This window comes from Anomaloglossus baeobatrachus, chromosome 2 (assembly GCF_048569485.1).
Source record: "Anomaloglossus baeobatrachus isolate aAnoBae1 chromosome 2, aAnoBae1.hap1, whole genome shotgun sequence".
Lineage (NCBI taxonomy): Eukaryota > Metazoa > Chordata > Amphibia > Anura > Aromobatidae > Anomaloglossus > Anomaloglossus baeobatrachus.
In genome coordinates, this window is record NC_134354.1 from 411,593,697 (window position 1) to 411,621,586 (window position 27,890).

Below are 27,890 nucleotides of genomic sequence, written 5' to 3' on the forward strand. Positions count from 1 at the left end.
TACACTCACACACACCCGATCGCATACACACCCGATCGCATACACGCACACACACGATCGCATACACTCACGCACACACACATTGACGATATTGCACATACGCGTTCACAACATCCGGAGATACCACATGCTTCTGGCCATGTGATCCTCCGGCAGGTCCTGGAAGCTCACAGCACAGTATCGGCGCCGAGAAGCAAGCAATATCCCAGGATGTTGTGAGTGTGTGGATGTGATGTGATGTGTGTGTGATGTGTGTGTGAGAGTGAGTGTGATCTGATGTGTGTGTGTGTTGTTATGTGTGTGCGTGTGTGTATGTTCCGCCGCTGCAGGACCTTGATGCGCTGGTAACTATGCTACCATGGTTACCAGCGTATCCCGTCCCCCGCTCGCACGGGAGCCCACACCAGCATACGCCGGCCAGCCCCAGCAATGCGAGGGTATGTGTCGGCTGGGTTTGCGGCGTACGCTGACGTGGGCTCCCGGGGGTACAGTACTCACCTGTGAGTCGTGGCTCCGTGACTGTGTCGGTTCGGGGAATGCGTGGGGGGGGCAGAGCTAGCGTGCATTGCGTGAGGGGGGCGGGGCGTGGCGTGGCCGAGTTGCCAATGCCTGCAGGGTGCCGGGGCGAGAGGCCAATCTGTGGGGAGCGGAGCCTGGGCGAGCGGCCGGCCAATCCGTGTGGGGGCGCAGCCTGGGTGAGCGGCCAATCCGTGTGGGGGGCGGGGCCATGGCGAGCCCAGCGGCCAATCAGCTTTGTGTCACCGTAAGGACACAATTTTGGAGCAAGACAGACAGACAGACAGATAGACAGACAGACAGACAGACAGACAGAATAAGGCAATTATATATATAGATAGGTGTAGGATGCTAAATAAAAAGATAATTTGATCTGCAATCCAATGTCTTATTCCTGAGAAATGAACATTTTCTTATATGTAAATGAGCTGTTCCAGGCTATGGGAAGGACACTGATCTGTATGAGAATCTGCCTCCAGAGCTTATTAGAAGGGGAGTTACCAGTGTCATATGTAACTGCTCTCTTCTCTCCCAATGTCGCTGCATAGCTGTGTATGATTGTAACTGCTGGTGTCCTCTTAAGGCCCCGTTACACGCAACGACCTATCTAACGATATGTGGTCGGGGTCACGAATTACGTGACGCACATCCGGCATCGTTAGCGACGTCGTTGCATGTAACAGTTCTGAGCAAGTGTTAACGATCAAACATACTCATCTAATCGTTGATCGTTGACACGTCGTTCATTTTCAAAATCTCGTTGGTCATTGTGGACGTAGCTTGTTCGTCGTTCCTGAGGCGCACACATCGCTACGTGTGACACCCCGGGAATGACGAACAACAGCTTACCTGTGTCCTCCGGCAATGAGGTGGGCATGTCGTTAATGCGGCTGCTCTCCGCCCCACCGCTTCTATTGGTCGGCCGCTGTGTGACATCGCTGTGACGGCGCAGGAACCACCCCCTTAACAAAGAGGTTGGTCACCGCCCACAGAAACGTCGCTAGGAAGGTAAGTACGTGTGACGGGTGTTAGCGATATTGTGCGCCACTGGCAGCAATTTGCCCGTGACACACAAATGATGGTGGCGTGCGGGTGCTTTCACGAGCGACATCGCTAGCGATGTCGCTGCGTGTAAAGCCCCTTTATTGATTCAACTTCCATCTCATAGGCCGCCAGAGTTGTAATATTATTGTAATACACCAGAGGTGTGAGAGCTGCACCTGCTAAAATAATTGCAAAGAAAGTTCACTTCTACTCTCTAGCGTTTCACGTCTCACACTGGTAACTCCCCTTCTATTTAAAATAAGCTTTGGAGGCATATACGCTGATTCTGATGTAGATCAGTGTCCGGCCCATAGCCTGGAAGAGCTCATTTACATATCAGAAAAATGTGGCTTTCTCTAGAAAGCAACATTGTATCACAGATATCAAGGTATCATTTTATTCAGCTTCCTATGACCTACATGCCCATATAGATGACTTAGGAGGGTTGATCTTACTGGCAGGTTCCCTTTAAAAATCATGAAAGTCATTGCAAATACTAGATGTAGTTTTTGCTGTGGGGTGTATTCATTTTCCCATCAACTAATTTGAGTAAAACTAAAGATTTAATAATAAAATTGATATAATTAACCTTAGTTTCAGGTTATGGGTTAATAAAATGTTCTATTAAACTTCAGCTTTGTCAAAATTTTGGAAATTGTTCTATATTCAGTGAGATATTGATTAAAGTCTTCCTTTTCAAATGGGGTGATCTCATTTATTTGTGTGTTCATTGCTGACAAAAGCTTGAAGAATCTCTGTAACGCATGTAACTAGGAGTCTGCACTATTCTTTGATAGCTCTTATTAGCCGAATGGCACAATAGTTTTGCAACAATATTTTTTATTATTATTATTGTATTTGTTTAATATTCTGACCGCTAAAGGATTTTATTATATAAATGGATTTGTGGTAAAGTTCCCATTGCTGGGGAAGGGGGGGTGCTTCCACTGTTGGAACCCTCACCTATCACAAAATCAGAGTACAGTGCCCGGCCATTCCTGTCAGTCCTATAGGCAGAGGACATGCATTAACTGTGCGACTCCATTCAATGTCAGTGCGCTGAGGAAGATTGGGACGCATGTAGCCTCAGCGATCAGACATTTATCTTGTATCCTGGATGAGAGACAAATGTAATTTGTGCAAAAACTGCTTAAAATAGGAGATAATCTGCTGTCAAATATGTTTCAAATCCATAGTCAGTACAGTTAGGTACCAGTGTTTTACTGATAGAACAAACGGATGTGATAACCAGCTATTGTCTGCTGTTTTGGGGCTCAGAAAGGAACTTAAAATCCTCTTGGTTATTTGATTTCCATACTGGTTGTTGTTTAAGACTGTATTTTTGCCCCTGGCAGCACTTTAGTTTAGATCGGGGTGCACAACCTGTAGCCCGCCATAGCAATTTAACCGGACCCTAGCCATCTTTCACAACCAAATATTTGGGACTTTTCTCTATTCAGTACTACAAGAAAGAAACATTTGTGCATAATTATGGCTCTGTTCATTGTAGTTTATGAGGGATGATGACACAGCTCTCATATACTACAACGGAGATAGCTTCGGTTTTGAGCGGCCATCTTGGCTCATATTCTTTCGGAAACTCATACTCTTGTTATAAGTTAAAGTCCCAGAACAGGAACCCTCTGTCATGGTCGTCTCCCTTGTTTTTGGAGACTAGTGGCAGCTTGAGGACTGGAGACCCTTATCTCTATCTGGGACTCTGTATTTGGTTTTTTGTTTCCTTTGGTTCTGAAGTAGTTAATGTCAGTTTTTCTGCTCTCCTGCAGTTAAGGTCAGCTGCTGTTGCTCTGTAGCCACACCCCCTTGTGTTTAAATAGTTAGGTTTCCCAGCAAGCCTTGCTGAAGATACAAAGACATATGTATACTAGCCGCCTTGGTGGAAGGAGCTGTTATGGATTCTCCTGAAATTGTATCCTCTCCATCTTGGTTCTTTATCCCCTGTTTGTCTCCCCTACCCTCTTGTCTTATTAGTGCAGAGGTGGTTTTAACGAACCTGCCTCTCCACTAGTCAGGGCATCTATAGAGTTTCCCAGGGTCTCAGGGTGCTGCTCAGCAACAGTTGCGGAGACTGTATAGGGACTAGCTTAGGAGAGTAGGGACAGCTTCAGGTGAGGATAGGAGATGTCTATCTACCCTCTCACTAGCGTCAGGGCCCACCATTGTTATTGTTTTTTCAGTGACCCCCTTGTCTGTGGTGTTGTTGAGGTGTGTTTTTTGTTGTGTGTCAGACTTCGGTTGGTCTGAGCATGCTCGCCATGCTTGTTGCATGACACCCCCTGCATAGCAGACATTTACAGTATCTAATGTCAGTTGGAATATCCCTTTAAGTTTTATTGCGGCCCTAGGGTTAGGTACAATGTGTCAAAGTGGCTCTTGGATCAAAAAAGTTGGTGTATCCCTGGTTTAGATAGAGAATACAATTTGACGTAAAACAGAAGGTCGTTTTTTTATCACACACAAAAAATAATCACTGAATGAATATAAAACTGTATACATATCTCTATGGGAAATATCATTACCGCTGTATTTGTTAACCATGTTACATGGAACGTTTATAGATCCCACATATGTTTGTTTGTTTGAGCTCTTGGTACATTAGGGCTTCCTGTTACAGCAATGCCAGATTTAGCAAATCTTGTTATTCCCCTTTCATGGTGTTTGAGGCATATGCTTAAGATGACTGCCAAAATAATAGCCAACGATTGGAATTACATACTTGTATAGTGAAGAACAACTGTAAAAGACCCCTGTCAATGTAGACAAGGTAATAATGCAGGATGATCCATATGGGAATTTCATAACCATGCCGGAATAATAATATCAGCAAATTATCTAAGCCAACCTCTTTCTGTATCAAGGGTGAATTATACACAGAAAAGGGGGCCTGTGCCGATCTAAAAAGTTCTCTCCTTTGTTATCACAAGGCTTAATATATATTTTCTCAGACCAAAGCATTGTAAGTCACATCTTTGGACATATAGTAAGGGAAATATATTCCATAAGGAAAATTGTTTTCTATGACATAAACTTACCCTGGGGCCTTGTGGTCCAACTGTAACCTGTTCAAAGACACAAAAATATAAGTTATGACTATATAGGTACCATAGATTCTAAATGTTTTTCCTTCCTCAGGAAAAAAGTGAAATTGGGGTCTGACCCAGGGGGGCACCTAAAGGGAAGTTCTCGTGAAACATGCGTCTAAACGAAAGTTCTCATCTGAAATCATAGTTTGCAACACAAAACACAATTTTCTATTAATGAAAGAATACAAGTGGAACTAAGCAAAATGGAATGAAATGGCCATCAAATACAAGAAACAATCAGGGCTGAGCAATGTATCAGTTGTGTATTGTAAGCATAATGGATAGTCAATTCTGAGCGCTCATAATATCCCTTATTTTTGAATCCGGTTTTGTCATTTTTCTTGCTCTTGCTATATTCCTTGTTTTCTCCCGCCTGGTATCATCTGCATTTTGTTAAAACTCACATGAGCAGAAAACAAGCAGAATTGGACAGGCTGAGACATGAAGCAAGTATCCAGCTCCGCTCGTCTGCATAAGAAGCTGTCTGGCGTTTCTGGAAATCTAATGTAGCCTTGTAATAATTAATAACTTTGTTATTGCGTTCATAGAGATGTCTGGAATATTTAAGGCGCACCCCAGCCTACAGGCTGAATAACCTGGAGATGACCCTAATTTTAGCATAGCATGCAGAGGGGTGACCTCCTCTCCATAGTACAGGTATATACAATGTTTAGAGGTGATTTCCACCTGGGAATGACATGCACAGCTACTTTTGTTCTAACATTTTTTCCATCTTTACTCAGACGTCTCAAAACTCATGTAATGAATCCATTCATGTTATGTTGAGCCATCATCATTCCAAAAAACATCCACAGCTGCTGGTCTGCATCTGTACAGCATGGAGCACAATGGAGTTCAGTATGTTTTCCTTCAGAGCAATGATGTTCAAACCACCATAGAATTATTTGGCTGAGCTTCCAAAGATAATATATTCTTGAACTCAGTTATATGTACAGTTCCTGACAGAAGTTCTGTCGCTTATCCATGTTATGTAAACAAAAGCTTATAACCTGACTTTAAATTCATCCATTGGTTTCATAAATTACTCTTTTGAAAGCTGAAACCCTCACAAATTTGGTTTAAGTTATGAAAATAAAGTTACTGCAAAGCTGAAATATTGATCATTTAATGAACACAGAAAGGTCAGATTTTGGCAAGACAAAAGTTTTGTCGCCCACAGAAAGTAAAGTGAAATTCAAACAAAGAAATAACTTCTAATACAAAGATATGTTGCATAACTTGGTGTATGAAGTTGTTGTGCTATTAGAGACATATTTAATATTTTGTGTGACTTTCATGAGCTTGAAGGACTGCATCCATGCGGTTCAACAATGATTCATACAATTTATTGATGAAATCATCAGGAATAGCAAAGAATGCAGTCTTACATGCCTCCCAGAGTTCATCTAGATTCTTTGGTTTTGTCTTCCAAGCTTCCTCTTTCATCTTACCCCAAACATGCTCAATGATGTTCTGGTGACTGAGCTGGCCAGTCCTTGAGCACCTTGATCTTCTTTGCCAGGAGGAACTTTGTTGTAGAGATGGATGCATGAGATTGAGCACCATTCTGCTGCAGAATTTGACCCCTTTTATGATTGGGAATGTAAGAGGTAGCTAATACTTCTTGATATTTTAGGCTATTGATATTGCCTTCCTCCTTGCAAATGTTTCGCACACCCCCATACTGAATGTAACCCCAGACCATGATCTTACCACCACCAAACCTAACTGTTTTTTGGATCCATACGGGCTCCAGTAGGTCTCCTGCAGTATTTGCGGCAGCTGTGGTGTAATTCAACTGAAGATTCATCATAGAAATTCACCTTTTGCCACTTTTACAGCATCCATCTGTTTAGCAGGCTGTGGGACTTGGCAAATGCCACACAGGTTTTTAATTGCCTTTTGTTTAGTGCTGGCTTCTGGGCACTGATTTGACCATGGAGGCCATTTCGAGACAGAATCCTACAAACTGTTCTAGTTGACACAGGGACTTGAGGTAACCAGGCCTATTGGAGCTCTGCTGCAGTGGAACAGGGGCTAGCTTTGGATTTTCTAACCAACAAACGTTCCTCCTGAGCAGTTGTCTTGCGGGGTCTGCCGAATCTGGGCTTGTCAAAAACATCTCCAGTCTCTTCAAATCTTTTTTTAATTCTTTGTGCATGACGCTGAGACACATTAAAGGTGCCAGCCACCTCTGCAGTGGTTCTGGTCTTCAGCCTCTTGATAATCAAGGCTTTGGTCGCAGAGTGGATTTTTGGCATGTTGTCAGAGGTCAAGTTGCAGTTCAAGTGAAGGTCTGAGGTACTGGGTTTCTTTTTATACACACCACTAATTAACGGATCATTTAGTGAGCACAGGTGATGATGTAAACTAGGATTGGGTGCATTATATGACAAGACAACAAAACTTTTGTCTTGCGAAAATCTGACCTTTCTGTATTCATTAAATGATCAATATTTCAGCTCTGCAGCAACTTTATTTTCATAACCTAAACCAAATTTGGGAGGGATTCAGCTTTCAAAAGAGTAATTTATGAAACCAATGGATGAATTTAAAGTCAGGTTATAAGCTTTTTATTTACATAACATGGATAAGCGACAGAACTTCTGTCAGGGACTGTATATGGCTCTTTGTAGAAAAGTATATGGAAGCATGTTAGAGCACACAGATTTAAATAACAGGTTGAAAAATGTTATCATTACAATTTGACCATTTCTGATGGAAACGATGATTGTATGGCTCCTTTGCACAACTCATTATGAGCGGCAATGACGTTCCTTCCTGCTTACAAGGTCAAAACGCCCACATTTTTCTACTGTTTTATTCCTGCTGCTTCTATGAGTACTCCATTATATTTTAGGGCCTTGTTACTTAGTGCAAATTATAAAGACCATACAAATTAGCACTAAGTGAAAAAATTCATATATCTGGAATCTTATGATGAATTTAGAAATAAAAAACAACAGATAACTCAGGGGAGTAGCAAGGATGAAGTAAGAGCAAAATGGGCCACTTTTGACCCATAACTAAAGATGAGCGAACCCAAAGCTCAATGTTCAGTGATCCCCAAACTGACCAATTAGTGACTTCCATTGGGGTTCAGTTCAAGTCCGGGTCCCAAACTGAACTTTATCTAAAGTACGGCTGAACCTGCCGAACCAAATTTCCATGGGTTTACTCAACTCTACCCATAACAGTTCTTCTTTAAACTCTATGGAAGGCGATTCCTCAAGACTGGAGTAGTGCATGCTTACTCTACATCAGTCTTGCTGGAGCAGAAGGTACTGAATTCATTCAGAGGTGCACATCAATAAATTAATTCAGTTGTCTCTTCTAAGTGCGGGACCGAAGTTGCAACATCGACACATTTGATGAATTTGAAGGGTGAGTGTAGTCATACCCTTGTCCTGGCCCGGCTACTTCCCAGCTCTTCCCATTTTGGCAGGGCTCATATAAACTAGTGTAAAAATGTCGTTACATTTTTCGCAGATGAGTCACCAGCATGGTCATATGTACTCTAACAATCACAGATGAAACCTCAAATATTGGATATATGCCATAAGTAATAGCAGAAATTTAGTAATTGTCCAATCCATTACGCAAAGAAAAGCATGTTTCAAAGTTTTAAAAATATCTTTAGTGTTAAATAGGCCTGAATATTTATAGGTTGAAACAATTTAGTGACTAGAAGGTCAATCCTATCCAATTCCTTTGCATGCAGAGTGCTAGGGGACACTTACATTGGGTTCTGGAAGCTGGAACGCACAACTTGCACACTGTATTAATAGAAGAAAAATGGTCAAAAATAATCCCAGAAATGAATGTTACTGTAAGTGTTGGCTTACATTCTTGTGTATCTAGATATACCAATTTGCACATACCTTTAGAAAAGATTAAACAAAGCTATTCTCATGACTTGATTTAACATTGAATTAATGAGACTAGAAGTAATTGAAATAAATGGTTGAGTTGAAAAAGTAATCAAGAATATATAGTTTACAGAGACTGTATTCATTAGGCATATTAAAGCAGCTATGAAGTTGTGCCACTGGCTGTTAATTTGTGCCAGGTGTTTGTCTGGAATAAAACATTGCATTTCTAATTGTTTTTGTACTCTACAAAGTGTCTTTTCATTCAGAAGGTGGAAGATGATGCTTTTAGTGAAAAAAAAATCATGTCATGTTGAGTATGCTCTAATTTTCTGTTGTGTCCAAACTGTAAAGGTCTACCAGGGGCCATATGTTCTGTACTGCACACACAGTAGGGTAGACCATACTACGGGAAAATGAAGCATTATGGCCCTATCGATACAATTGGATCATCTACTTGATATTATAAAATAGCAACATTACATGGCCAGCAGTGGTAAAAGTCTGACCTTTGTGGGAATATTTAAGAGATGAAGAGATGCCCAGTATGTATTATTATTATACTGCAGACCTCAGCTAGAGGACCAGGATCATGAACAAGTAGAGGTATTTTTCAATTTTTTTGTTTTGTTGCACACTACATCCCATCATGCCGTTGTTACCCCCAGTGTGAGCCGTTCAAACACTGCAAGTGGCTCGCACTGGGCTGAGCACTGAGCGTACCCAAGCACAGCAATGCATTCCATGAGTGGTTTGCATGTGTAAAGCACCTGAACACCAAATCCAAACTCTGGGGGGGGTTTTGTAAAGTTTGTGTTTGGTTTGAACCGTGAACACCGTACCTTGTTTATCTCTAATTACAACCACTATTCTGTCTCCACACAATAAATAGGGCAATTTTTATTGTTTTATAGGATGAAGAAAGGGGGCAAAATTACTTTGTATGAGGCACGAAGGTGGGCATTTTTACTGCATATTGGGCAAGGACATAGTTATTATAACTGTTCTAATGGCAGCATTGTTTCTCAGAAGGCACAAATTGGTAATTCTGACTTTTTAGGGGGCAAAATATCATTATCTGAAGGCTCATTATTACTGTGTAGTCGTGCAAAGAGGGTCATTATTACTGTGTGGTGCACTATGAGGAACAATTTAACTTAGTGAGGTCTATGTAGAGCACTAAGTGGGCGCTAGATCATCTGAATTACTAGTAAAGTTTGAGTGCAAAAGTATTATTCTTTGTATAATGTTTGTATTTTTTTTAGTAACACTTTGGTCATATCATTTAGTCACAATGTAACAATATTGGCATTTCTTTTTTGGACCCTGTATAGCGGTATTAGTTTTTGAACATTGTGTTTTCTTCAATATCAGTTTATAGGTAATATTTAATAACAACATCATAGTACTTTTTGGCTTCTTTATAGTATTACTAATTACTAATATTGACATTGGTATTATTTGATACCTATTTCTGGATGTGTATATACTCTATAAGTGCTAGAGATCAGAGTAGCAGTGATCTGCACACCTTCTGAACTGACTGTACATGATTGTGTTATTGTTGTAAATCCAGGGAAAAATTCCTAATGTTACATATCCCAATATAATAACCATGGATCATTAATCAACTAGTTAATTATTGGACATTCGCTAAGGCAACAGATAAGAAAGAGAAGAACAAAGGCGAACATGGTCCACAAAATGTATAGCAAAAAATGTTTATTATGATATATAAATATAGATTTATATATCATAATAAACATTTTTTGCTATGCATTTTGTGGACTATGTTCGCCTTTGTTCTTCTATTTCTTGTATGATTGTGTTATTGGTAGATATTCCAGTCTTTGGGACCACATTTCCCTGAGCATACCTTGACCAGGATAGGTTTTTATTTACTGGGAGTGCAAAATGAAGTTTTCTATTGAATGACAGAAAGCGGAGATCTTGGAATCTATGAGAATTTGATTCAAACTATATTGAAAAGAAAATAAAAAAAAAATGTATATATATATATATATATATATACATATATATATATATATATATATATTTAAATCAGACTACTCCCTTAACTTTGGACTTGACCTTAATCATTGATAATGCATTCTGTACATGTATTCTGTATTCTTATATCTAAAAGTAGATTACTCTGATCTGTGTTATAAAAAATCATCTAGATTACACGGTAACTGTATTGCCTGAATTTTGCATGTGGAGGATTTACAGTAGATTCAAGTAATATACTCACCTCTGGAGGAAGGTCTACATGCATTCCTGAAGAAATCTTCTCTCCCTGCAAATGAAAATGTAGGAGAGTTAAAAATTAGACCAAAGGACCAAGCTAACATGGTGCACAGTATAGCAAGTCAAAGGTCTATGGAAGACGTATAAATATGTTTAGGATTATAGCATTTTCGGCTTGATATGTCTTTCAGACTTTTTTTTGAGTGAGCTCACAAATTAACATATTTTTCATTCCTTTCTAATACTTCATTTCTGTTTTGGAATGATTTGTGCCCACACACAAGGAACAAAATGTCCATTCTTCTCTATTCTTGGATGCTGTCTACTTGCTAAGAAGCAGTAGTCTTTCCTTCCTTGCTTTCACAAAACTCTTTTTCCTATTTTCAATTTCTATCTGTCCAACCATATTTTTGGCAGGGACTGATAATGGAAAATGTGATCTGTTGATGCAAGAAGCATGAATGGGGTTCTCGTACACCAGTGATCCTCAACCTTTCTTACCTCGGAACCTACATTCAACTCTGAGGGAGGGTCGTGAGCAACATCCAGAGTCCCCTGGAATAGTTATATCCAGCTCCTTCCTCCTCCACAGTAATGACACCCAGAGCCAAAGCTTTTTCACAGAATTCACACCAAGATACATGCATCCAGGGGTTCTTACCTTACCCTCATTTGGTATTCTCGCATCAAGCACTCCCATCACAATGTCACATTTACCTTCAATCATCTCCCCTGACCGGCATCTTCACCCTTTGTCTAGCTTAGCACTTTATCTCGTCAACCCCAATGCATATACAGACATGTTCTTCATAGCTGTTGCCCAGCTTTGTGCATTGGCACACAACTGCAAGGCACACATAATTTCCGTGAGCCACATGTGGCTCTCAAGCCACAGGTTGGATATCCCTTTTCTACATTATTAGAAACATGTTTCCAGCTCTCATTCTCTTATTATAGGGAATTAAAAGGCTTTTCTGGATTGAACATACATTACTGCAGTCACTCTATATTATTGCAGATTGCCGAATCCTGACAGTGTGCAATTTTCCAACTGTCAGAGTTTCCCTCAATTACCAGCTTGAGCATTCATCATGTGTTATAATTTGCATACACACGGTCATGTACTGGCTAACAGCTTTTCCTACTTCTCTCATTGCCCTCAGATTATCATAGAGAATTAAAGGTTTTTTTTTGTATTGTACAAAAATTCACACAAACACGCAAATAAATATAAACAATAATAATGATTATTAATATTGTTTTGACTGAAAATATGTTGGGAAATGCAGTTATTGCTCCACTGTGGATCATGCTGATGCCTGAATATATAGTGAGTGAAGTAAGTATTGAACATATCACCACTTTTCTAAGTAAAATTATTTCTAAAGGTGTTATTGACATGAATTTCTCTCCAGATGTTGGTAACAACCCATCCAATCCACACAGGAAAGAAATCAAACCATAGATGTCCATAAATTAAGTTATGTGTAATAATGAGAAATAACGCATAGAAAAGTGTTGAATACATGATGAAAGAGAGGTACAAAAAGCCATGGAAAGTTATGACACCACATAAAATTTATCAGTAATTAGAAAGCAATCTTGTGACTTAGTGAAAACTAATATCTTCTGGTTCAATTGATGGCCTATAAAAAGATGTTTCATTACCAAGGTGTCACATAAGAAACATCTCTTGATGGGTAAAACCAATGAGCTGTCTCAAGACCTTTGTAACCTTATTGTTGCAAAAGATACTGAAGAAATTGGTTAAAGAAGAGTTTCTAAATTACTGAAGGGTCCAGTGAGCACTGTTGGGGCCATAATATGGAAGTGGAAAGAACACAATTTCACCATAAAGTGTTCCCACCTTCAAGATTTCAGAAAGAACAGAGCAAAGAATTATCAGAAGTGTTGTCCAAGAGCCAAGAACAACCCGTGGAGAGCTACAGAAAGACTTGAAAGCAGCATGTACAATTGTTCCAAAGGAAACAGTAAGTAATGCACTCAACCTCCATGGCCAGTATGCACGCTCACCATGCAAGATTCCATTGCTGAACTAAAATCATGTTCAAATGCGATCAAAGTTTTCTCAACAACATTTAGACAAGCCTGTGAAATACTTGGAGAATATAGACTGGCCGGATGACACCAAAATTGAACCTTTTGATGCTATAAAACACACCATACTGCATATTACCCCAAAACAACACTATACCATCAGTGAAGCATGGGGATGGAACATCATGATGTGGAGCTGTTTTTGAGCATAAATCACTGGAAAACTTCATATAATTGAAGTAAGGATGAATGGACACATGTACTGAGACATTCTTGTTAAAATCTGCTGCCATTTAGCAGGATGATGAAGATGAAATGAGGATGGACATTTCAGCAAGACATTGATCCCACACATACAGTCAAGGAAACTCTAAATTGGTTTCAGAGAAAGAAAATAAAGCTGCTAAAATGGCCCAGTCAATCACCTGACCTGAATCCAATAGAAAACGCAGGGAACCTTCAGGATTTGACTAGTTTTTGTGAGGAAGGATGGGCCAAAAATACAGCTGAGCAATGCATGCAACTAGTTTCCCATACAGGAGACATCTTGAAGCGATCATCAGCAACAAAGGCTTTTGTTTGAAGTATTAAATCAATTTCAATAAAAGTGTTTAATACTTTTTCTATGTGTCATTTCTCATTACTACACATCACTTAATTTGTGGACATCTATATTTTGATTTATTTGCCTGTGTGGATTGGATTTGGTTTTTACTGTCATCTGGTTACTTATTCATGTTAAATTCATGTCTATGGCACCTTTAGAAGTATACTTAGTAGGAAAATTGGTGATGTTTTCAATTCTTAATTCACCTTCTTTAGTTTTCCTGAACTCACTTTGTTACCATCTGATATATCATGAAGTCGCCAAGGAATTCTGCTTTATAAACAAGCAAGATCAGTTAGAGAAACAAACTTGAAAGAAGTTTGTGAAGTTGTGCATGTCTAAAACATGCAAGAAACCACAAAATTCCACATATACTAATGACACTCTGCTTGGGGAACTTAATTCTGTTCTACATTTGTTTCGTAACAAAAATTTAGAAAAACAAAATATAATGTAAACTAGTAGATTACAAATTATCTGTAGATTTCAAAATAGGAAACAGAAAAACTCATCACAAGTTGTGAGTCTTAAGGTCCCATTACACGCTACCTACGATATATTGGGCGATATGTCGTCGGGGTCACGGATTCCGTGACGCACATCCGGCATTGTGTGACATATCGTAGCGTGTGACAGCTACGAGCCACTGTTAACGAGCAAAAATACTCACCTTATCGTTGCTCGTTGACACATCGTTCATTTTCAAAATATCGGTCACATTCCTGGATGCAGGTTGTTCGTCGTTTCTGAGACAGCACACATCGCTCCGTGTGACACCTCGGGAATGACGAACACAGCTTACCTGCGTCCCGCCAGCAATAAGGAAGGAAGCAGGTGGGCGTGATGTTACGTCCCGCTCATCTCCCCGCCCCTCCGCTTCTATTGGGCGGCTGCTGTGTGACGTCGCTGTGACGCCGAATGTCCCTCTCCCTTCAGGAAGAGGATGTTCGCTGCCCACAGCGAGGTCGTTCAGGAGGTAAGTACGTGTGACAGGGGTGACCGACTTTGTGCGACACGAGCAACAAATTGCCCATGACGCACAAACGATGGGGGCGAGTAAAAATAAATCTATGCGTGTAACGGGGCCTTTAACCACTTATGTGGGTTGCGCATGGTCAGACAATGTATGAAGAAATTATGGCTGTGTAGTAAGGGAGATAAGTAATTGTGGGTACCATGGGGAAGGTTAGGGACTCTGAAATAGGGGCACACACAATTGTAGCAGCATTTAAAGAAAACCTCCCATAAAGTTTTTTAGTTACTAAACCTGTGTATATGTGCATGTTGTATAATGTCACTGTCTTCTCTAGCATCCAGCGCCATTCTGCTCTTCTTCTCAGTGATGTCACTGCTCTTCAGAGTCTCACTGTGCTCTGTTTGACTGGAAGCGACTTTTACAATGTAAGTCTATGGAGCATCAGAAAGAGCCTACATGGGCTTACATCCGTAAACAGACTTCCAGCTCATGCATAGGACTTGTGCACACAATCGTTTAAATTGGGTGAGTGCTATCTATGGTTTTGACTGATAGCACTCATATCAATGTTATTCTGTGAGGCTATGCACATGTCCGATTCCTTTTCCCTCAGGCCGAATGGTCCAAAGAAAAAAGTGGTGACTCCCAATTTTGATCTGGGTGTTGGATCAAAATTAGCAATAAAATGGGTTCGTGGAAAACATTGGACTGCACTTGGATGACAAAAAAAGAAGGGTGACAGCGTCCCAGTGGGTGAAAATTCAATTCATGTTTATTCCATCAGATGTGGTAAAACAGCAACGTTTCAACCGATTTAGTCTTTATCAGGCATAATGCTTGATAAAGACCAAATCTGTCGAAACATTGCTGTTTTACCACATCTGATGGAATAAACATGGATTGAATTTTCACCTGGTGGGACGCTGTCACCCTTCCTTTTTGGTATGTTTACATCAAGTAATCCATTGATTATGGACATGCGTCCCAGAACTTCTGATTGTGTCTTTTTGCACAGGCAGTCTGTTTTTTGTCCAAGGTGCTGTGGACTTTGTTTTTTATATGCACTTGGAGGACATCTGAGTGTGGTCCAACTTTCACTAACTGATTGAATGGAGAAAGCAGAGAAACATTTTTTATTGTCTACCTCCGAGAAAAATGGATCACGCTGTTCAAACTCTGAATAAACTCTGACCAGAATCTGATTAGCATAATATGACAAATCTTCTTGAATATGGAGAAAATAGTGGTGTATTCTTCCCAAAAGATTGGGCCGGATAGTCTGACGAATGGAGACGTCCCTAAGAAGAGGTGAAGAACGGCACTGGATACCGGAAAAGGTGACGGTAGGGGAGTATATAAAACACATGGACACTATATGGCACATATAGCCAGAATCAGTACATAAATAATTTCATATGAGTGCTTCTTTGATGTGCGATTAACTAAATGAAGCTCCACAAGAAGAAGCCCTCATGCTAAAAAATTTCTGCCACTCCTGTTCTGCAACAACTCAGATAACTGTTACCGCTTTCTAATTTAACAGCTTTATAATGTGCAATGAATATAGGCACATTTTTTACTGTGCAGCCTACTAAGTGTACATGTGGATAGTTGTCTAAAACCACATAAAATTAAATTTATAGGTAAAACAGATTTTATAATTTAATAACACCCATATATTTCCATGGAGAAAATACACAGATTAACCATAACATTCATAACATTAAACCCAATGACAAGTGAAAGAAAATAACATTATTTTCTCATTACAATGGCACCTGTAAATGGGTAAGGTACATAAAGCAGCTGGTAAACAGTTCAGTTCATACTGTATGTGTTGGACAAAGGAAAATTTGAGGGATCTCAGTGTCAGTGTTAAAAACATTTCTTTTTAAAGATCTTAAGATCACGTCCACATGTTGACTATTTGGTTGGTGAGTTTTTTTACCTGAGTCTTTGTCAGACAAAAACAGGAGTGGAACAACCAGAGGAAAAGTATAATAGAATCACGGGCACCACTTCTGTATTTATTACCTACATCTGGTTATGGCTTAAAAATTTTGAGGTCAAAATCTCATCAAATACTTAACGTGTGTGTCGCCGGCGGAGGGGCCGCGCTCGCTACGCTCGGGTCCGCGGCTGCTGCTGCTCGGTGGCTCGAGCGGTGGGCCGGACCCAGGGACTCGAGCAGCGCTCCTCGCCCACGAGTGAAAAGGGGGTGGTTTGTTTTGGGAGATAGTTCGTGACACCACCCACGGGTCGTGGTGATGATGGGCACCACCGCTGCTGGTGACGGGGATCCCGGGAGCAATAGTAGGGAGCAGCTAGGATGTTGTCCCCTCCGTGGGTAGGGGTTGGTGATCCCGGGGCCCGGTTGTGGAACGGGGTGGCTGGGGTGCAGGGTTGCAGGGGCAGCGCGGCGCGGTGCCGGATGGCACTGTGGTACTCACTCAGGCACAAATTCACAGAGTCTCTGGTAAACCAAATGGCTGGATGGACGGGTCCCGCAGCCGGCTGCAGTGTCTTTGCTCTCCCCGGACAGGTTGATGGTGGCTGTCTTTCCCTGCACCTGTGTGGAATGTGTTGACTCCGATGGTTTCCCAACGGTAGTCCACTCCCCGGTGTATAGGTACCGAAGGAACCCATTTTGCCCGCAGGCGCTGGCCCTTGGATCTCTAGCCTGTGGCGGTGGCTGTGTATCCTCACGATGTGGACTGTTGCCTTCTGTCGGGTCTTGAGTGTTAGGAAACCCCTGGGGTTCCGGTCACTTTCGGATTTGACCGTTGTCGGCGGCTCCAAGCCTAGTCGGGGTCCGATGGCCCTGCCTTTGTGCTTAGCTTCACTCCGCTCCCCGGTTCGGTACCGTCGGACCACCGCCCGACCCCGGTCCTATGGTTTCGCAAAGGTCCACTAACTCCTGCAGACGGCCACTACCGTCTGCCAACCTTGCTGACAGTGCCTGGGCTCCAACCCAGACACTATCAGGTTCTGTCCTCTCACTTTCACCTCCAAACTTAATCTGTCTCTTTTCCCGCCTCCAGGCCTGTGAACTCCTCAGTGGGTGGGGCCAACTGCCTGGCTCCGCCCCACCTGGTGTGGACATCAGACCCTGGAGGGAGGCAACAAGGGTTTTTGTCTGACTGGTGTGAACTATCCAGGGAAGGGGGTGTGTGTGTGTTATGTCTGTGACTACCTGGCTAGTCCAGGGCGTCACATGTGCACGTGGTCTTACAAATACTGAGGTAAAAATCTCACCAAATATTCACCATGTGCACATGGCCTTTCATGTCTGCCAAGGTGGTGGCAATAGTTTATATGGGTAAACCAGAGTAACAGGTTCCCGTTCATTAGAGTGTCTAGTGATGTCTCCTCTCATATTAGTCATTAAACTTCCGTTTTTCTTCATCTGGCCCAGATCATTATGTTGATTTCTACAGACCACAACTGCTCTCTCCAGAGTTTTTCACAGATGTCTCTAATCCTGCTTTGGCAGAACACCCTAAATCTCTGTGCCAAGACAAAATCCTCATATCAGGGGCGGACATATATATGGTGCAACCTGTGCAGCCTCACATTGGCCCAAGACGTCAGAGGGCCCATTTCTACCACCAAAGCAGGAGGAATTGTACATTAAGATGAGCCCAATATTGTTCTTACACAGGGTTCCTCTTCAGTCTGTGTCCTCCAGTGCTTCATAGTGTCTCAAATTGTGTCTTCGAAATATAATTGTGGGGCAGATTGTTGTCCCTAAATATAATAGTGACTTTTTGCTGTGCCTATGAATTAAATAACACCATATACTGCCATCTAAACTTAATAGTGTGACACATTGTGCCATTTGACTATATTAACAATATAAACTTTACAACCTGTATATCAACATGGCATACACAGTTCTACATAAATCAATACCACGCATCATGTCTTCTCCAATCAATAATAGAACCATACAAATGACCCAAAAATGTGATGGTGCCCCCTTTGATTATAGTAGGCAGGGCAGCCTTCAGTATGACCTAGCAAAGTGCACACTAGTGATCTGTCTAGGTTCCACTGAGGCCTATACAGATTACTCCTTATTGGTGCGCAGTGACCTCTGCACAGGTCATTGGGCATGCTCACAACACTCACCCATAGAAGTCAATGAATTACCTACACATTATAGATTCCTATGGCCTGTGGCTACTGTAAAGCATAACCGTCAATGCTGTATTTGCAAGCTTAGACAAATTCACATACTGAAAATACATTTGTTAACATCTACAATCAGAAAATAAAATGTCATAGAAAAAAGGCTGTATCATTTTCTGGTTTCAATTAAGAAAAAATTAGGTGATACATTGCCTTTAAAAGTCTATAGCCGCACATGTATTCTCTGTTACCCCTTAAGCTGTAGGGCTCTGAATTACTCCATGGTTTTCTACAACTATAATTGCAGGCAAATAAAAAATTCATTATACAAAATCTGATAGCGACAAGAAAAGAGCAAGAACTCTATTCATATGTCAGGCGTCTTAGAGGAGAACGCTGTATGTGGGTTGATTCTGCAACCTATTATCCAGCCAAAAAGGAACCAAATGAACAATTATAGAGTTATTATATAACATATTAATTATCTCCCTGTGCTGAAAGTGTCACATTCTTCTCTATATATAATTGAGCTTTAAAAAAGATCACCACATCAAAAGAACAGACGAATTTTAGTATTTAAAATACAAAATCTTCTATTCTTCGTTCTAGTGTTAAGCATGACAGGGATCCACGTGTCTTCTTACTTCCCGCAGCAATTAATGGCGGTGAATTGAAGAAAACAACTTAGACGGACAGAAGTCCAATGCTTTACAAATTCAACCATGTTCCAAAAGAGAATGAAAAATAATACAGTTATTACATTCAAAGACTCTTTAGGTGGAAAGACCAGGACGTATAATATTAGATAGATATCAGCTTGCTCTCAGGGTTCACGCTTGGGATTTTCTGGACCGTTTTGAGTGGAAAGTCCTATCCCCCTCGTTCCGCTAGTACCCCAATTTTGGAGCGGGTGGGAACGGCTCTTGAAGACTCCGTTCTCCTCGGGTAAATTGTCAGGTCGCCTGAAGCTACTCCCTGACCTACAGTCCACGTACCCCGTCGTGCCTTGGTCCCGGCCCGGTGATGGTGCAAGGCTGCCGACTGTCCTCCTCGACAGTTCTGTGCCCCTTGCCCCGATCCCCTGCGACTGGGAGTCCAGATCCTCTAGGCCCAGACCACCGTCTGCCACCTAGATTACTTCCCAGGAGCCCTGCTCCTGACCTCCTCTCTCTCTCACTTCCCAAGCTCTTTCCACTTCTGACACTCCAGACCTCCCCTCTCCAACCCCCCAGGTGGGCGACTCTATTCCACTCAAGCCGTTCACTGGTGTGTTTGGTGGGTGTGGTGCAGAGTGTACCTAGGATTTGATTAACTGATGTAGGTAACACCATGTGGTTAGGGACCCTAAACCAAGAAGGAGATGGATACTGCACAGAAGGGCAAATTGTGCAATACCCTGTGACGACCTGATAGTCCAGGGGTGTCACACCTCTAATTCATCACTTGTATCTGCATATATGTTAGTGCAATTATACTCTACTGCTTCCCTGGCATACTATCTTTTTTTTATGTTTTTTTTCTCTGCACAGTTGAAGACCTTTTAAAGGATTCTACAACGTTTTGATCTAAAAAAAAAGACAAAACAAGCAAAAAAAGAAATAGAAAAAGCATCTTTAAATTTAAGCGAATATTCATCAAACATGCTCTATTTCGATGAATTTGGGGAAAAGAAAAACAAGACAGAAAAGTGACTTAGACAGGGCCCAGACAGCTGTAATTTTGGCAGTGTTTTGTCCGTATATTCAACTGACAGCACTGATCCGATAGTAACTGGTGTGCCTAGCATCTTTTTCCATACCAGTGGTATGCACTTTTACATTTTTTGGACCAGACAAGTGCATATCAGCACTCCGCAGCTCCTGCGTTTGTCTGCTATGCGGAAGAGCTCATGAAGCTGCACACATATTCATTCTTGTCTGCAATTTGCTGATGTGACTAGGCAAATATTATATATGGATGTCTAAATAGGGCTTTCAAAAAAAAAAATAATATCATGAATTATGGCTACCGTTCCAATACATTTTAACAGTGACGCAAATAAGGCTAAATTATTCCCAGCTTTCCCTACAGTTAGCTGAAGTTCAGTTTTGCTTGTTTCTTTTTCTGATTAAAGGTAATTTGTCAACAGGTTTTTGCTACCTCATCTGAGAGCAGCATGATGCAAAGATATCCTAACTCCAACGATGTATCACTTAGAATACTGGCTGCAGCTGTTCTGACACAATGAGAATTTTTAGATTTAACCATCTAGCAGAGCTGAGAGAGCTGTCCTGCCCACACCAGGCTCTCAATAGAGATTGTACATTGACATTGAGGTGTCAATCACAGCAGGGAGCGTGTCCAATGTGCCTACATAATTCTAGCTCTGTAATGATAAGAGTTCTGCTGCTTAAACAAACATAGCAACTAAACAAAAGAATGGACTGTGACAAAGCAGGCATGCCTGAACTTTCTGTGTTAACGTATGCATCATGATGGCTTGAGCTTACATAGCAAAAACCTGCTGACAGATTCCCTTTAAGGCCTCCAGCACATGGTAAGTTTTTATTGACTCATACTGTATGCTGCCTCTGTGCAACACCATATTACAGAAATGGTCCTCGCAGACAATACCACTATCATGGGGATTTTTTTTCTCATGGGTTGATATGGATTCACATTTTTTAATCTGAAATATTGCTGTAAAGTCCAACCCAGAAACTTTGTGAAAAAAACTGAGGAATGGCAAAAGAGTACAATAGCGCATTATCCAGATGATAGAGCATTGCTGATGCATTTTGTTTGCAATGACAGAAGTCTATGGTGCATCCTTCTAACACTCAATAGACTTTGCTTGCAGGCAATTCCGGGTCATGCTGCGCTGCATGAGACTCGGTGCCTCTGATGAGCGGTGACATTGGTAACATTTCTGCTGTCCAGCATCGCCGGGTCACCAGGTCACTATGGGTCCCGCTACGCTGCAGGAAACCTGGCATGGCGTCTCTGATGAGCAGTAACGTTACTGATGTCACCACCCTTCAGACATGCAGTTTGACTCAGAGTGACCTAGTGACCTGTCAACCGTGAACAGTGGTGACGTTACTGATGTCAACGCTCATCAGAGGCACTGAATCTCACGCAGTTACCTGGGATTGCCTGTAAGCAAAGTCTGTGGAGTGTAAGAACTATGGTCCATAAGTTTTGTTCGTTGGAATCCCTGGACTAAGTCGGCCCAGCTGGGATTTCTTTTTTCTTTTGACTGAAGGTAAGCGTCTTGTCTTATTTCTCTTTATTTTTTTTCATGTGTGTCTTTTTTTTTGATTACTGAATTAGTAATTTGGGATGCCTGCTAGACGCCTCTACAGTACACCAGGGCTTCATAAAAGCTGCCACTACACAGCTGACATCAATCCCATAAACTATTACCCTGATTGTCAATGCACCAGGGCAACTGGGAACAGTCAAGGCGAAGCGCTAATTCCTCTAATGTGAAGTACCACTTTTGGAGCAGCTGTAGGCTGGTATTTGTAGGCTGGGAAAGGCCCAATAACCATGGGCATTCCAAGCCTGATAATTAATATCAGCCTGCAGTTGTCTGCCTTAACTTTGCTGGTTCTCAAAAATGGGGCCACCCCATATCATTTTTTTCATTTATTTATTTGGCTATTAGCCGTAAAGTCTAAAGGCCCCATCAGACACAGAGATAAATCTTTGGCAGATCTGTGGTTGCAGTGAAATCATGGACATATTGTGCCATTTGTACACAGCCACAAACCTGGCACTGATTGTCCACAATTTCACTGCAACCACAGATCTGCCGCAGATTTATCTCTGTGTGTGACAGGGCCTTAAGTGTCTATCTATCTATCTATCTATCTATCTATTACATCTATCTTCGCACATCTTTAACACATAAAAAACCTGAATTTTAGTGTCATGTGTTTTTTCCATTACGCTTCTAAAGACTGAATAGTAGATAAATGTTGCCCTGCTGGTGGAGTAAATCTAGGAATTAGATGGTTGAAGAATCAATTGTAGCTTATTTTCAATGCTTTTCCAGGTCATACCGACTTCCTCTTTAGGAGAACCATAATAATCAATTATAATTGTGTTTCACCTGAAGAAGTGGTCGGTACGACCTTGAAATACAATGAGAAAAAACTACAAATGATTCTTCATCCGTCTGATTCCAGGATTTATTTTAGCAGCAGCACATAATTTAATCACTACCCTTTCCTTTGAAACTCAGAAATGTTCAGATATGAAATCGAACACATATGGATATGTAGCAGTATCGCAGAAGTTTATTGGTGCCATATTACGGTACCGAACAACTCAAAAATATTATAGCATAGTTTGTATAAGAGGCGTAATGATTTTTTGCAACAAATGCAACTAAAGGGGTTTTCCCGAACTTTAACATTGGTGATCTATCTTAAGGATAGATCATCAATGTTTGATTGGTGGAGGTGTGACACCTGGCACCCCTGCTGATCAGCTGTGCCCTATACTTTAGGCAGCTGAAACTATTCAGTTATGGAGCTGCATAGCACAATTCCCTATTGATTTGAATAAGGGGCGGATATTCAATACCCAGTGTCGCCACTATATAGTTGATGGAGCTGTGCAGCTCCGCAACGAGTAGTACGGCTGCCACCGGTACCGAGAACTGCTGAACAGCTGGGGCACCGAGTGTAGCACCTACACCAATCAGACATTGATGACCTATCCTAAGGCCATCAATTTTAAAGTCTTGGACACATTTTTGATGACTCAGTATATCGTTCTTTATATAGTACAATGCATTTTTGTCTGTCCCTGAATTTAAGCAAGTAGTTCTATACTGCAGCTACTTTAAATCAAGCTTTTCCTTGGCATTGTTGTACCTATTAAACTCAGGAAATTACATTTCTTTTACTGACAGCTTCAATTTTGCTGCAATTTTTAAAGGCGTTACTGGCTACATGTGTTTAAAGGAACAGATCTGGAATAAAATTATAGCAATTAGCTTGTAAAAATACTGAAATGTTTCGACTTTTATAGAACTTGCAACTAAGTAACAAATTTGACATTTAAAACATAATTCTTAATACATTCACTTATTGACCAAGCAAATATGTAATTATCCAGCAATCCTTTGGGTCCCATGGAACATTAACCTAGCAAACTAACTTAAGGCGATGTGTAAAATGTCTGGGTAAAACTTGTCAGTGCGGTAAAATACAGCTCATGCGGTCTGGTATGAGTAGGGGGAGGAAGAGCACAGTCATGCACAGATTACTCTGCAGCTCTCTGGTTTCCATTCTTACTGGCGTCCGGGCAGGAAAGACAAACGGGGACATTTTTCAATCATGTTGCTCTATTCTAGGCACATATGTTCCGAAGTAATCAAATGCCAACAAGTAGACTGGATAGTCCTTGTGCTATGGTTGGTCAAACTTGACTAGCAGCATTCAGGATTAAGGTTAGGGCTAATGGCTTTTTATTACAATATGCATCTTCACTGATATCTCCTGTAATACTATACACCGGAGCCAACATCATTTTATTGTGTTTTATGTCTGTTGGGTCAGTGTTGCCAGGAATAATTCAATCTTCCCATCCCGTTCATTTTTTTCCTTTTCCTTGGCCAGACTATTAAACTGTGTTCTCAAACCCTCCAGACAAATGAATCCTGCTCTGTCAGCACAAAGTTGGAGCCGTGAGTGGTAGATTCCCATCCAACCCTCCCACCACTAATGGTTTTTGAGATTTGCGTTTTGGAAGCCACATAAATCCCTCGCTTTTATATCATCGCTCTTTCACCCTCCCTTACATTTTCATATTGCTTCCATGCTCATTCTTCATACAGTAAAGAATGCCACACAGTATATTACACACACGTGGCCTTTCTTTGCAGTGTGAAGAAGAAATATGGATCAAAGGTAAAAATACTAGGAAAACGTTTAAGATGGAATGAAAAACTGAAATATTTGATAGAATCTCTGGAAGAAATCTGTATTTAAGTATCAAAATCAGTGATAGAGACCAACACTAAACAGGTCCATGAAGATTACATGGACTTTGTTGTAGTTGCTAATTTGATGACACCTTGTTCAGGGCGATCCAGGTAATAATACCTCTGGCAGTTTGACACATAGATCCCCTATTGTGATCTCGTAGAGTAAATTCTCTTGGCTGATTATTGTGACACACTCATTTCCCGATTATTTGCCACTATAAACAGGCTGCCAATGACATAGGAAGTGCAATCATCTTTGTCTAAACTGGTTATTTATACCTTAGTGCAAACTGATGTATCTGTACGTTAGCACTGGGGTTTGCATGCTAGGAACCGGCTCAGGATGTGCGCTGCCTCCGCATGCAGTAGATGACACCTATTTTATATAGCCAAGATAGCTGCTGCCGAAGCTGAGCTGTGATCGCTACTGTAAAGAATATATACATAGACTGTGCGTCAGCCATCCAACCTTGGCCAAGGTGTTTTACAATTCATGTGCTCATTAATTGCAGTGTTCTAACATTCACTGTATATATTGGCTACAGTGCACTTATGCACCTGTCATGTAAAGAAAAGCTATTAACCTGCAGATATGAAGTCAATCTAGAGGTTAATAGTGTTCTGAAGTCATGCGGCCTCCCCAATGAGAGCCTCACTGCCTTGTGCAGTCTCAGCTTTAATCACACTTAAGTACATAGTGATCGGTGGTTGTTATCACACCCCGGCACTGACTGACAGCCGACTCCCGTGCATCACGACTTGATTGCAGAGAACTAATAAGTCCCTTCCATCTTGCTACTCTTCTGAAGCTCGGCCATAAGCAAAATGTAAAATCGAATATTGGTGCTGAGGCCTGAGGTTAGCTAATCGGCAAACATGTGTAGCCAATCGACAATCTGTAATGCCACAAATCAGCATGTATAAATGCACCCGATGGATCACAACTATTTTATAAAAAGTAGAGCCCCTTGCTTGCAGTGCCTCAGGTTGCATATCAATGTGAACAACATAAAATTCTCAGAGACAAATTTTGTTAATTAGTTTTCAGTGAACTGTAACAACAAAGCATAAAAAGAAAAAAGCAAAATAATCAGCACAAATGAGAGTATTATGTTTATTACATTCTCAACTGGCAATTAAAACTCCATCTGTAGGTTCATCTTCAGTGAAACTACATCTCTACATTGGGGGACACTTTTCTAACAATGTGTTATTTTCAGGATTGCTCCCTTTAGGAATGGCAATGTACTGAAAAGACACATAAAGCTTTGTGAGGAATTTCAAGTTTCCTGTGGCTGCTCTGCTCCTGATTCTGTAATATGAATTTTAATTTAAAGAGGTGGTTCACTACTCTGCAATAATGACCACATCTCTGTAAAACTGATAGGGGAGGCTTTTTCTAAATACCTTGTTCAGCTAAATCTACCTCTGAGCGGTGCTATTGCGGTATGCTCATCCTCATAAAGTGACGTCCTCGGGCTCCGGGACCTCTAACATCTGGTTAGATGTCTCCCAGTCTCCCCGAGTGAATGAGCTATGGGTGGAGTTTTACTGCTCGTCACAGCCCAGCATTGCTCCTGCTTGCGGCACTCTGCAGTGAAGGGAGCCCGCATGACATGCTGCGCTGTGACACTGTGCTGTGCTGAGCAGTGAAACACCACCCGCAGCCCCGTTTATTTAGGGAGACTGGGGCCCGCCTTGGTGATGTCAGGTCAACTGGAAGCTGATGTGACATCACCGGATCTCAGAAGTCACGGAGCCCGGGGGTCACTTAATGGGGATGAGCGGACCTCAATAGCACCGCTTAGAGGCAGAATTGGCTGTACAAGGTATTTGAAAAAAATCTTCCAGTTTTACAGGGATGTGGCCGCCATTGCAGAGTAATGAACCACCCCTTTAAGGCTACATTCCCATGATAAGTTTTTAGTGAGTTTTTGGTGCTGAGTATTTTTGCTGTGTCAAAACCGCAGCATCTTACAGTTCCATCAAAGTGGATGGGATTTATAGAAATCTACCCATTGTGTTTCTTTTTTTTTTTACTCAGTGTAAACTGACCTATGTTGTGTGTTTCGAATTTTCAATATTTCAATTTCTCATGCAGGTACAACTGAGTGTTACTGTATCTGCCGCTTTTTCCCATAGACTTCCATTTCATCAGGAAAATACACAGGTAAAAAAATGCAATGGAAACACATCAAAAACACATGTAATCCGAACATAAGTATATCAATAAAGTTTTGTCAAAGCCAAATACCTGGAAGATCCAAAAACAAAGCAACTTTGTTTAAAACATAACACATCAACAAGATACAAAAAACAGTCAAAAATGCTATAAAAGGGCATGTAAAAAAATGCAGACAAAAACGTAATCAAAGCAGTAACTAGTGATGAGCGAGCACTAAAATGCTCAAATGCTCATTATTTGATTCGAGCTGGTGAGACTTTCGGATGAGCTCGACGCGAGAAAGTCAATAATTGTCCCGTTCGGGTCTCCGCCCACATACAGCCAACCATACAGATCATTTCTGGCAGGAGGGCAGGGTTTTGGTTGTTTTTGGTCACACTATGTCCGAGAATATTGTTCTCTCCCCAGGGAGAGTCATTCTGAGACTGCGAACGGCTCTCTCTGGGGTGCCTGCACACATCATGCAGTGAAGCAAGCCTGGGCATTGTGGTTGTTGTTTCATGGATGAAATATCTGAGCACCTGCGATACTCGGCCGAGCTCAGAGAGTACCTGAGCATGGTAATGCTCGATTGAATACCAAGCACGTTCGCCCATCAATGCAGTAACCAAACTTACATATTAAAGGCTACTTTACACACTGCGATATCGGTCCCGATATCGCTAGTGTGGGTACCCGCCCCCATCTGTTGCGCGACACGGGCAAATCGCTGCCCGTGCCGCACAATAGCCGTCACACATACTTACCTGTCCGGCGACGTCGCTGTGACGGGCGATGTCCGTGGTCCGTGCGGTGTCACAGCGACGTCACTGAAGCGTCACTGAACCGCCGCCCAATAGCAGCGGAGGGGCGGAGCTGAGCGGGACGTAACATCCCGCCCACCTCCTTCCTTCCTCATAGCGGCCGGGAGGCAGGTAAGGGGAGCTTCCTCGTTCCTGCGGCGTCACACGCAGCGATGTGTGCTGCCGCAGGAACGAGGAACAACTTCGTTACTGCTGCAGTAACGATTTTTAAGAATGGACCCCCATGTCGCCGATTAGCAATTTTGCACGTTTTTGCAACGATGCAAAATTGCTTATCGGTGTCACACGCAACGGCATCGCTAATGCGGCCGGATGTGCGTCACAAATTCCGTGACCCCAACGACTCCGCATTAGCGATGTCGCAGCG

The 27,890-nt window shown here is 41.7% G+C and overlaps 1 protein-coding gene across 4 annotated transcripts in view; it reads right to left on the minus strand.

Moving 5' to 3' along the window:
* The window catches only part of COL16A1 (collagen type XVI alpha 1 chain), a 345,470-nt gene that overhangs the window by 161,456 nt on the left and 156,124 nt on the right, over positions 1-27,890 (minus strand). For all 4 annotated transcript variants that reach the window (XM_075336132.1, XM_075336133.1, XM_075336131.1 and 1 more), the window contains exons 9-11: positions 10,788-10,832; positions 8,405-8,440; positions 4,614-4,640 (exon numbers count right to left, since the gene is read on the minus strand). In XM_075336132.1, the coding sequence (XP_075192247.1) occupies positions 4,614-4,640; positions 8,405-8,440; positions 10,788-10,832 (108 nt within the window). The remainder of the gene's footprint in view (positions 1-4,613; positions 4,641-8,404; positions 8,441-10,787; positions 10,833-27,890) is intronic.